This window comes from Rhodotorula paludigena (assembly GCF_050403205.1).
Source record: "Rhodotorula paludigena JCM10292 DNA, Rt_paludigena_JCM10292v1_ctg23, whole genome shotgun sequence".
NCBI lineage: Eukaryota > Fungi > Basidiomycota > Microbotryomycetes > Sporidiobolales > Sporidiobolaceae > Rhodotorula > Rhodotorula paludigena.
Window position 1 is genome coordinate 73,419 of NW_027481435.1, and position 11,350 is coordinate 84,768.

Here is an 11,350-nt window from a genome sequence, read left to right on the forward strand (position 1 = left end):
TCTCGGTACAAGCAAAGTGCTGACGCTGCTCAGACTCCCCGCAGGCAGTTGTCGCGGCGAGGATGGACGACCCGTCGTACTCGCCTCCGCTGCCGCCGCCCGCGCACGAGCACGGCCAGAACGACCTCGAGCACCTCGCAGACGCCGTGCGAGCCTCTTCCCACCTCGACCAGACCGCACCCGCGCGCGCCTCCGATGACGATGCGCCCTCTGCGCCCGCTCCTCCCACCGCGCACGACCTCGACCAGGCTGCACCCGTCGTGCAGGAGCACCTAGCCGAGCACGAGGACGCGGACGCGCCACTCGAGCGCGCGGCGTCGTCCTCCGGGCAGCCGAGCGGCCTCGCACCGCCCTCGCCTAATCCTTACGGCGAGCCAACCCCACCGACTCGCACGGTCGAACTGCCCTCGCCCGGCCTGTTGTCCCTCTCCCCGCCATCTGCACTGCCCAGCGCGCACGTTCCGCCCGCCGAGAGCGCTGCCGACGCCCCCGACTCCGCCTCATCTCCCCGCACGCCGCTCTTTGCCCTCCGAACGCATCCCGCCGACCTCGTGTCATCCTCCAACCCCGATCCGCACGGCGCGTCTGTCCCTTCGACGCCCATCTCGCCCGCCGGCGGAGACGCCGGACACGATCAGGACGACGAGCTCGGCAGCCTGCCGTCCTTTTCGCGGCACGGCGGCGGCGAGACGCCGAGCCGGAGCGGCAGCTTCAGCGGCGGGACCGCCGAGAACGGGATTGCGAGCAGCCGTACCGGGTCGGGCACGGTCGAGAGTGTGAGCGCGAATGGCGGGACGGTCGGGCATGGCGATGCGGACGACGCGAGCGATCAAGGCACGGCGCAAAAGGGTCGCGGCGACGAGCTGGACGGCGCAGCGGGGCGCGAGTCGTCGGCAGAAGAGTCGGACGCGGTCGAGGCGCTGCACCCCGCTGCGCTCGCTGCTGCCGCCTCTTCGCCGCAAGCCCCCGCACCTGCTGCCGCTGCCGCTCACAACCTGCCTCGCTCACAATCAGCAGCGCACGGCCGCTCCTTTTCCCTCGCGAACCCTCCCTCCTCGACTCCGACCCCTTCGTCCTCGACCTTCCGCTCCCCGCCAACATCTCCTACACCTTCCGCCGCCGCAGCAACAGACCGCTCGCGCATCCCGTCCGGCTCGTCCGCCATCAACGGCGGTAGCAGCCTCACGCGCGAGTCGTCGCTCGCGCACTCGCACCGCAGCGAGCGCGAGCGCGGCGCGTCGCAGCCGCCGAGCCGGTCCGCGAGCATCTCTGGCGCGAGCGCGGCGCAGCAGCGTGCCGTGAGCGTCTCGCGCCGGCCGTCTTCGTCGGCTGCGCGCGAGCGGAGCGCGTCGGATGCTCAGCAGCAACAGCAGCAGCAGCAGCAGCAGGGAGCGATCGGGAGCGTGCCGCGCAGTAGCAGGAGGACGCTGGGCGAGTGGCAGCTGACCAAGACGCTGGGGGCGGGGAGTATGGGCAAGGTCAAGCTCGGGGTCAGTACCGTCACGGGCGAAAAGGTCAGTCGCCCTTGCCTCGGTCGGACTTCTTGCTTGCCCAGGCACTGCGCTGCTTGTCATCATTGATCTTGCCAGGGCTGTGCTTATACTGATGCGACTCTTGCCGCCTGCAGGTCGCGATCAAGATCATCCCGCGTTTCACGTCGACGGCAGCAGCTTCGCGACAAGCCGAGCAGGCGCAGCATCAACAGCAGCAAGCGTCGGCGGTCGCGCCTGTCGACCCGGCAGCAGCAGCGGCGGCGAAGCGGGCCGAACCGACGGCGTCGTTCCTCGCCAAGGCGGCGCAGAAGGACGCGAGCAAGGAGGTGCGCACGGTGCGCGAGGGCAGCTTGTGCCTCTTGCTGCATCACCCGTACATCTGCGGCATGCGCGAAATGCTCGTTTATCCGGTGCGCGTGGATCGCTGTCTTGCGGCGTGCGCCAACGGTGTATGCTGATCCGTGCATGTCCTCCACCTGCCACAGCATCACTACTACTTCGTGCAAGAGTACGTCAATGGCGGGCAGATGCTCGACTACATCATCTCGCATGGCCGGCTGCGCGAGCGGAGCGCGCGCAAGTTCGCGCGGCAGATCGGCAGCGCGCTCGAGTACTGCCACGCCAACTCGATCGTTCACCGCGGTGCGCCGTATCGCGTTCCTCTTTTCCGAGTCGGTCTCTCATCTAGCTCGATTCCTCGCAGACCTCAAGATCGAGAACATTCTGATCTCGAAGACGGGCAACATCAAGATCATCGACTTTGGCCTGTCGAACCTGTACTCGCCGATCTCGCATCTCACGACCTTCTGCGGCTCGCTCTACTTCGCCGCCCCCGAGCTCCTCAACGCGAAGCCCTATACGGGGCCCGAGGTCGACGTGTGGTCGTTCGGCATCGTGCTCTACGTCCTCGTGTGCGGCAAGGTGCCCTTCGATGATCAGAGCATGCCCGCGCTGCACGCCAAGATTAAGCGCGGTCAGGTCGAGTACCCGACATGGCTCAGCGCCGAGTGCAAGCACCTCCTCTCGCGCATGCTCGTCACGGTCCCGGCGCAGCGCGCGACGCTCACCGAGGTCCTCAACCACCCCTGGATCGTCAAGGGCTTCCCTTCGCCGCCCGCCGCGCACATCCCCGCGCGCACGCCGCTCCGCTTCGGTGAGCTCGACGACGAGGTCCTGCGCGGCATGACCGGGTTCGAGTTTGGCACCGAGGCCGAGATCGCCGCCAAGCTCGGCGACGTGATCCAGAGCGACCTGTACCGGCAGGCGGTGCGCAACTGGGAGCAGCGTCGGACCGTGTACGGACCGGGTGGGGAGGGCGGCATTGGCAGCGGCGCAGGCGGCAGCGGGAGCGACGGCCGCGCGAGCGACAGCGACAAGGAGCGTCCGGCCATGCGCGTCGACGGGCGCGATCTCAAGCGCAGCCCGACGGCGAGCAAGCGGTTCTCGGGCCTCGGCTTCTACGGCAAGAAGCTTGCGGGCGGGTTCAATGCCGCTTTTGCGGGCACTTCGGCGCCGCCCAAAGCGACGGACGAGCTCGACGTCTCGGGCAGCGGGTCCGGCGGCGGGTCGTACCTCTCGAATGGCGCCTTCTCGTCGGGTAACGGCACTGCGCCTCGCCCCGATCAGCTCGACCCGACACGAGGCTTCCATCCGCTCATCTCGATCTACTACCTCGTCAAGGAGAAGATCGAGCGCGAGCGCATCTGGGGGCCAGGCGTCTTTGCTTCGTCGACGCTTTCGCTCACGGGCCCGCCGCCGCCACTGGCACCCGCTCAGGCGTACCAGGCTGGCGGCGCGATGTTTTCGCCGCCCGTCTCTGTCGATGTTCGCCCGCCGCTGCCAACACCGCCAGTCCCGATGACGCCGCAGCCTCGCCAGCGTGCTACCGCTGACGAGTTTGGCGGGCTGCCTGCCACCGCACCACCGCGCGCGGCCGGATTCGACTTTGGCTCGGCGTCCTCGTCGAAGCGCGCAAGCTACGCCGCCGGCTCGGGCGCAGGCTCGCCCGCTCCGTCGAGCTTTGCGCGGCCGCAGTCTGAGTACGACATGCCGCCTGGCTCGCCGACGCCGCGCGAGCGCAAGACGTCGAACCGGATGAGCCTCATGCTCGGGTCGTCGACGACCGGCTCGCCCAGTGCGGCGGACCGCGAGCGCGAGCGCATCGCCGAACAGCAGACTGCGATCGCCGCTGCAAACGACGACGTCCCACTCGCGCAGGTCGCAGGCTCGTCCGCTTCGGGCGGCTTTGCCCGACGCTTTGGGTCGCTCCTCGGCCGCTCGTCGCCCTCGTCCGCCTCGTCGCCCGGCTCGCCCGAGTCGTTCAAGGGGCATCGGCATCGCGCAAGCGTCTCCACTGTGGCGCACAAGTCGAGCGGGAAGGGTCCCGCCTCGCCACTCCCGCTAGTCACCGAGTCCGAGGCATCGACTCCTCCGCCTGCCTCTGCGCTTCGCCCGCCACCGACGCGGATTCCTTCGTCGGGCTCAGACGTCCCGCTCGCCAGCCTGCCCGAAGGCAAGCCTGTCGCGCGCGCCAGTACAGTCGGCGAGATCTCGCCCTCGCGGCACCAGCGCGGCATGTCGGTCGGCGGCGCGACGGCACATCATGCGCAGTCGCCGCTCTCGCAGTCCGTGGCGGCATCGCCAGGCGAGTCGGCGTCGGTCGGCCGAGTGGGTGGCGCTGGCTTTTTCGAGCGGCGAAGGCAGGCGTCGATCAGCGGCGCGAGCGGCACGAGTACGAGGGCTCCGCCACGGCCGAAGACGCACAACGACATCGCCGGCATGTTCGATGAGGAAGAGGAGCTCGTCGACTCGGCGGCCCCGTCAGCAGGCGGCGCTGAGCAGGCCGACGGGGCAGCGGGCGAGGGCGCCGCTCCCGAATCGCCGACCTCGCACACCCGCCACGTCTTTGGTCGCTCGGGCTCGCACCAGGGCAGCAGCAAGGACGCCGGCGAGAAGGGCGAGAGCGCCAAGCCCGTGTGGCTCAAGGGCCTCTTCTCGGTTAGCACGACGACGACGAAGCCAATCGGGCAGCTTCGCACCGACCTCGTCAAGGTGCTCGACCGCCTTGGCGTGCAGCACCGCGACGTTAAGAACGGCTTCGAGTGCGCGCACGTCCCGTCGATCGATTTGTCGTCCTTCGGTGGTGCTTCCGGTTCGAAGGAGGGCAAGACGGTGCGCGGCACGCTCAAGCGCCGCGCAAGTAAGCTTCTCCTGTCGAACAAGGATGGCGAGAAGCAGGCGTCGCCCAACGGCGAGGAGTCGCAGGCGTCTTTGCCGATCTCGACCGGCGCAGACCCGCGCGGCGACCACGTCTCGTCGTCGTCCTTCCACGGCTCGCCGCAGCAGCACGACGTCTCGCGCTTCGAGGCCGGCTCTTCGACGCCAACCGCCGGCGGAGGAAGCGAGACGAGCCCGACGGTGCCGACATCGGGCGCAGGCGCTTCCTCGAAAAAGGCCGACATGATCGTGCGGTTCGAGATCTTCCTTGTCAAGATGCCGCTCCTGCCTGGTATCCACGGTCTTCAATTCAGGCGCATCGGAGGCGATGCGTGGCAGTATCAGCAGCTCGGTGCGTCACGTGCGGTTCTCCTCCTGCTCGCTGCGTGCTGACTTACCCCGACCAAACGCAGCGCGACGCGTCCTGCAAGAGCTCAAGCTCTGAGCCGCAGCACGCTGTACATCTCCTCTCTACGTTACAGACACTTTTCACCCACCCCCGTTAGCCCTCTCTCGTAATTTCTCCACCCCTTTCTTCTGTCCAGTTAAGTTCCACGTTTGCTCTCGGGCTCCTCCTGTCCCTCGCTGTCTGTCTTGCCTGCTGTCATCGTCGTCGTGCGCTGTTCCGTCTCACGTCGCAGTAGTGTTCCGTTTACTCGCAAGGCATCGACCCCTTCCGCAGTCTCTCCGCATCGGTGACTATATATGAGAGCGAAGCACGCTGCTTGTCCGTCCAACAGGTCAGTACGCCCCCCTCGTTGCCCTCCGACCCCTTTGGTGCTCGTCCACGTCCTCGCGCTCGGGCTCCTCTCCCCTCGCGTCCCTCGCGTGCAATTGCTCCTCTTCTCGTCGTGCACGTTCGTCCCCGCGCGCGAGAGCCTCCTCATCGACCTCCCCAAGCCGGCCAAGCCAGCGCCGCTCGAGGTCCTCAGCAGGCGAGAAGGCCGGGGCGTGCTCTAGGTGCGAAGGCGGCGAGGGGCGGCGCTTCGACGGGCCTTTTGGCTCGACTGGGTCGGAGGGTGCGAGGGACACGGCGGGGGCGGAGGGTCGGGGAGAGATGGCGACGCGGTCGGGTGCGGGGGGAGTCCACCAGCTGTGGCGCGAAGCGAAACGCATGAGTCGTCTAAAGCGACGCGGAACGAGCACCACTCAAAGCCGAATGGCCCGTCAAGCGACAACGCACTAAGCTGGGTACCTCCTCCGACCGAGATTCACGACGATCATGGCCCAGACGCCCATGGCGCTTACGGCGAGAAAGACGTCGAGGAGGTAGGTCCAGCGCGCGGGCGAGGTGCGGTGATACGCGGCGATCACTGCGAGTCGATGCGGTGAGTGACAATTGCGCAAAGCTCAGACAGAGCACGCACGTGCTGTCGCTCCACCTGTGCACAAGGAAAGTCAGGGGAGACCAAGGTTAGTCGGCGGGAAACAAGAATAGCAGGGGGAGTGCGCACCCGGCGGATGCACCGTTCCGGTCAGCTGCATCACCAGCAAGCTCAACGACACAGCGAGCGCTGCCGCCACAGGCGTGAGAGCATCCCAGCTCTCGATGCTTGCGACCGTGTTGTCGGCGTCTTCGGTTCCAGCAGTGAACCGGCTCGAGAGGGAGAAGAGCTGCGAAATGACGGCGCCGACGATGGCGCTCAGGACGTGTCCGCCGATGAGGTTGCGCGGCTGGCTGAGCGGGCCTTCGGGGACGGCGTACAGGAGGACGGCGGTGGCGCCGAGGGAACCGACGGTGAGGGGCGTGAGGGAGAAGGCGTTGCCCGGGATGGTCGAGAGGCCGGACGAGATGGCCGAGGCAATGAGGATAGAAGGGAAGGAGCCGAGAAAGGCAATGAGATAGCCTTCGGTCTTCGGCGAAAGATGGCGCAGCGGACGGAGAAGCGGAGTTGGAAAGGCGCTGCGAGGGGAGATCCATCAGCGTCTGCCGCAGGGCACGCCCGGTACAGACGCACCGGTGATCTCGAATGCCAGCAAAGTGTCGCGCAAGCCTGACAGCCCAGCTGCCCTTGTGCAGTCCTCTGCTCTGTTCCTCCTCCTCGCGGAAGCGCTCTTTCTCGTCGACCGTTCCTCTAGCTCCGTCCCCCATCCGACTCTCGCTCCTGGCTCTTGTGCTCGCACCGTGCAGCCGCCACAGCGGTGCCCTGCTTCCTTCGGCCGACTCGCTCCTCTCCGACCAGCTCGAAGCGGCTCCCTCCGGCCCGCGAGACTCGCTCCTCGCTCGTTCGCGGTCCCAGCTCCCATCGAGCAGCGTCCTCGGTCTCCCGCGCGAGTGCGAGACCCTGTGCCGCGGCCCGGCGGAGGGCGTGCGTGCGGGTGAAGGGGACGACAGGCGCGAGTGCGGGGCAGGGTGGAGCGGAGGCGGGAGAGCGGGAGCGACAAAGACGGGCTGTGCAGCGTGTGCAGGGAGCGTGTCGGAATCGTGCATGCTCTGCAGCCTCTCGACTACTTCGCAAGCGGCCGAGGAGCGAGGCAGAACGAGCAAGCCGACAGTGTCCGACGTCGGAGCGACAAGTGGGGAAGCGGCGAAAAGCGGAACAGACTGGGGAGAGTACGGCTGTTGGTCTGCAACACAGCACGGCAGAGCCCGTGAGATCATCGGCAGAGGCTCGGAACGACGAGAGAGCGAGAGCGGTTCTCGCGCCGTCGGTCTGGACGAGAACGACAGCACAGCACAGCGCAGCTTTCCCCTTCCAAGGCGCGGCGGGCCTAGCATACGCTCATTCCACTTCAAACAGCTAGAACATGGTCAGGGCTCCTCGTTTTCGCAGACGTCCGCGCTCGCTGCGCCCGCGCCTCAGCGTCTTCCGCTCCTCAACTCCCGTCCCGTCCGCGCTCGCGCACCCATGTCGCTTGGCTTCCGCGGCAACCGGTGTCGTTCGCCTCAGCGTCGCAGAAACGTTTGCAAATGCTCTCAGCCGGCTTGTGCCCTCCTTGTCTCCCGTGGTGCGACGGTCCCAGGAGATGCCTCGTCCTCCAATGCGCCGCTCTGCGTCGTTCGACCACCGCGAGGTCACCATCTTGCGACTGCAGCTGACGCCCGAACTGAGACGGGCGCTGTCAGACGAGCGTGGCTCTCGAGTGCTGCGAGACGAAGACGCAATGCAAGACGGCGTTGAGCAGGCGGAGCGACGGTTGCTGGGCACTGCAGAGCCGGACAAGGTGTGTGTGAGCAATACAAAGTTGTTGGCTGACGCAACTGCTGAACAAGCCGCATGCAGCCGGACCCGCAGGAGCCGCGGGCTGAGCAGCAGGACTGTCGGAGGGGGACACTGCGAGCGTCTCGCTCTGAGAGCGACGTGAGCAGGGTCGTCAAGGTCAGTAAACCACCTCAGCTATTCACTCGACTATTTTGGTGACTGGTCCTATCCTAGCGCAGTCTTCGGGTACGCTGGCGGAGCGACGAGGGGTCGCAGCGGTGTCAATCCTTCGCGCCGAGCGGCTCAAGCTGGGTCACGATTCATTTCTCGGGGTGAGTCCGGCATTCTCTCGTTCAGAAAAAGTGGACTGACCAGATGCCACTGGAATAGCATCCGTTTCTGCGGTCACCGGTCGCTTCGCCGCGGCTCATCAAGCTGTCGTCCGTGCGTCGGGCGCGTCAACCATCCGCGAGTCCGGCTACGCGGTCGCCTTCCAGCCCAGATCGAACTGGCTGAGCAATGTGCAGACCGTGCACTGCACGACGAATAGCGTGACAAGGCGGGAAAAGAGATGACGGAAGTTGAGCGAGATGAGCGCGAAGCGAGACGGGCACGACACAAGCGGGTCGGCTAGAAGCACGAGCTCAGACAGTAGAGTCACAGCAACACATACGAGATCCCTAGCAAACTCCCTAAGCGAATCGAGGCAAGGTCGCGGTGGTCGTCTCTGGCCAAGAAGCAACTCTGGCTCGACCGCTCCCGTGCTTTCGCCTGCGACGATGAGCGCGAGTGTGCCCGTCGTGCAGACTCGGCCCAAGGGCGCCTACGTCTCGGTCTCGTGCGTGCATTGCCAGGCCGCGCTCGAGTACCTCCCGCTCCCCGCCGCATCGCACCCGCCCGACCAGCCCTTCTCGCTCGAGTGCGCCCAGTGCCACCAGACCTGGATCGTGCGGCCCCAGAAACTCCGACCCGCCGGCAAGCGCAGGATCGGGACCGGTGCGCGCCGCTTCTCGCTCGAGGGAGGAGGCTGTGCACTCGCACGATCCGCACTCACAAGCTCTGGACGCACGCAGATGACAAGCCGCTCGAGATGGAGTACTACGACTTGCTCGGCCTGCCCGTCACCTGCTCGGCGGAAGACGTCAAGAAGGCGTACCGACGACTGGTCCGTCTCCCTCGCCTCGTTCCTTCCGTGCACCCGCTGACCTCGCCACTCCACAGGCTATCAAGGTCCGCTCTCGCTCGTGCCTGTGCGTTCGGAACCTGCGCTCATGCTACTCGCCCCACAGTACCACCCAGACAAGAACCCCGACGACCCGACAGCGGCAGACCGGTTCAAGGAGATTGCGGTCGCCTACACGACGCTGTCCGACCCCAAGCTGCGGCACCAGTACAACGAGTTCGGGCGGAGCAAGAAGGACGGCGGCGAGGCCGACGAGATGGTCGACCCCGAAGCCATCTTTTCGACCCTGTTCGGCGGTGCGTCGGTTCGCGAACGTGGCTTTCGGGCGTCTCTGAGCTGCAGAGCTGAGAGCGCTGATTCACCTCTGTGAATGCGACGCAGGCGAGCGCTTCCAAGACATCATCGGCACCATTTCGCTCGGCAGCGAGATGAAGTCGGCGATGCAGGCCGAGGCATCGGACGACGAAGACGATGCGCCCGCCGCCTCGACTTCGTCGACGAGCGGCGCACCAAATGGCTCCACCGCCGTCTCACTCGCCGACAAGGACAAGGCCGCCAAGACCGGCGGCGACGGCAAGAAGGCTGCGGCGCTGACGCCCGAGCAGGAGCGGCGCAAGAAGCAGAAGGAGGAGCAGGAGGCCAAGCTCGCGGCCGAGAAGGCCAAAGTCCGCGAGGAGCGCGTCAAGGTCCTCGCCGACAAGCTGAGGGACAAGCTCGCGCTGTTTAGTGAGCAGGCGCAGAACGAGGACGACCAGCAGATTGCCGATGGAGGTGCGCTCCCATCTCGACAACTCATCTTGTCGAGTCGCTCGAGGTCCACGCTGAGACAGGATCGCGTGCGAGTGTGTGCGGCGCTATCTGCAAGTGGCTGATCACCACTTCTCCCTGCGCACACAGTCCGGACAATGTGGTCGATCGAGGCCGAGGAGCTCAAGAAGGAGTCGTACGGTGTCGAGCTGCTGCATGCCGTCGGGCTCGTGTACACGATGAAGGTACGCTCATTTCGTTCTCTGCCTGCGGGAAAAGCGCGTGAAGCTGACTTCGCCCTCACCACCCTGCAGTCCAAGTGCGTCAAAGCCTTTACTGCAGCCCATGCTGCCTGCCCGCTTGATCCGGATCCTGCGCCGTGCTATTTGGTGAGAGTTGCCTGACGCAATCTCCACGTGAAACGCAGGCACTACCTTGCGTCGACGGGCCCGATCCCCTTCGGCGTCGGCGGGTGGTTCCATGCCGCCAAGTCGACGGCGCACATCTTTAACCAGACCGTGTCGACCGTGCGGTCGGCGTACGCGCTCAAGGAGGTGTACGAGGCGATCGCAAAGGCCGAGCAGAGCGGGCTGCCCGAGGAGGAGAAGCGCAAGTTGGAGGACAAGGCGGCGCAGGTGGTGCGTCGAGGAGCTCTCTCTCGGTCTCGTCTGGCACAAGTGCTGCTGCTGATGCCTCGCCGTCTTTCTGTGCGCACAGGGCTTGCATGCGCTCTTCAAGGTGCGTTTGGCCTTCTCAGGTTGCGCCGTGGCTTCGAGCGGGTCTTGCGCTGCCTGCCCGGGATGTCCAGACGCTCACAATGGTTCCTTCTGCACAGGGCGCCAAGCTCGAAGTCGAGTCGGTCATCCGCGAAGTGTGCGACCGCCTCCTCACCACGCTCGCCGTCGAAGAAGCCAACCACGTCTCGACCGCGACGCTGCGGAAACGCGCCGTCGCGCTCGGGATCCTCGGCGAGGTCTACTGCGCCGTCAAGAAGGACCCGGGGCAGCCCGACGGGCCGTTCGGCGCGTTTGGCTTCCCGGGATCGCCGCCGCCCGGCGCGGCGGCATGAGCTGATGTTGTGCGCTGAGGATTCGGAGGGTAGACGCATGTAGATCTGCTGGCTCGTGCACCTTGTCTGTCGTCTTTTGCTGTACGCTAATGCACAGTCTCCTATCTCAACGGTGACCCCCCCAGTGAGCATTCGATCATTGCTCGTGTTCGCGATAACTTTTCACTTCTCCTTCCGTCGACTAGCATGGGGGCGCGGCAAAAGGTGAAGGAAAGGAAGGGGAGCATTGGTGGCCCCCGAAGACAGCGCAGTAGCCGAGCAAAAAGAAAGAGCTTTCCCCGACGGGGAATCGAACCCCGCTCGCGGCTGTGAGAGAGCCGAATCATAACCACTAGACCATCGAGGACTTGCTTGAGGTCCAAGTCGTTTTTTGCATGTATATAAGCTGCAATTGCAGCGTTCCCCACCTCCCGTCCTTCTCATCTCCGCTCGGTTCCTCTCCTCCCATCTGGCTCCTCACCGCTCGGACAGCGCTCTCGCTAGCCGTCCAGCCTCAGAC

The 11,350-nt window shown here is 65.9% G+C and overlaps 3 protein-coding genes across 3 annotated transcripts; 2 read left to right on the forward strand and 1 right to left on the reverse strand.

Moving 5' to 3' along the window:
- Nucleotides 1-62: 62 nt before the first annotated feature.
- JCM10292_001486 (uncharacterized protein) lies at nucleotides 63-5,154 on the forward strand (the record flags this gene model as incomplete). The annotated part of the gene is made up of 5 exons (XM_076649304.1): nucleotides 63-1,514; nucleotides 1,628-1,903; nucleotides 1,979-2,135; nucleotides 2,197-5,061; nucleotides 5,123-5,154. 5 exons carry the CDS (start codon nucleotides 63-65, stop codon nucleotides 5,152-5,154), a joined length of 4,782 nt encoding a protein of 1,593 aa, XP_076505103.1.
- A 296-nt stretch (nucleotides 5,155-5,450) lies between these two features.
- On the reverse strand, nucleotides 5,451-6,801 carry JCM10292_001487 (HPP family protein; the record flags this gene model as incomplete). Its single annotated transcript, XM_076649305.1, has 5 exons — nucleotides 5,451-5,802; nucleotides 5,893-6,022; nucleotides 6,077-6,091; nucleotides 6,164-6,612; nucleotides 6,668-6,801. The coding sequence occupies 5 exons, from the start codon at nucleotides 6,799-6,801 to the stop codon at nucleotides 5,451-5,453; spliced, it is 1,080 nt and encodes a 359-aa protein (XP_076505104.1).
- Nucleotides 6,802-8,631: 1,830 nt separating this feature from the next.
- On the forward strand, nucleotides 8,632-10,851 carry JCM10292_001488 (uncharacterized protein; the record flags this gene model as incomplete). Its single annotated transcript, XM_076649306.1, has 10 exons — nucleotides 8,632-8,848; nucleotides 8,926-9,017; nucleotides 9,074-9,082; nucleotides 9,142-9,331; nucleotides 9,417-9,806; nucleotides 9,933-10,027; nucleotides 10,097-10,101; nucleotides 10,210-10,420; nucleotides 10,500-10,520; nucleotides 10,618-10,851. 10 exons carry the CDS (start codon nucleotides 8,632-8,634, stop codon nucleotides 10,849-10,851), a joined length of 1,464 nt encoding a protein of 487 aa, XP_076505105.1.
- Between the last annotated feature and the right edge of the window lie 499 nt (nucleotides 10,852-11,350).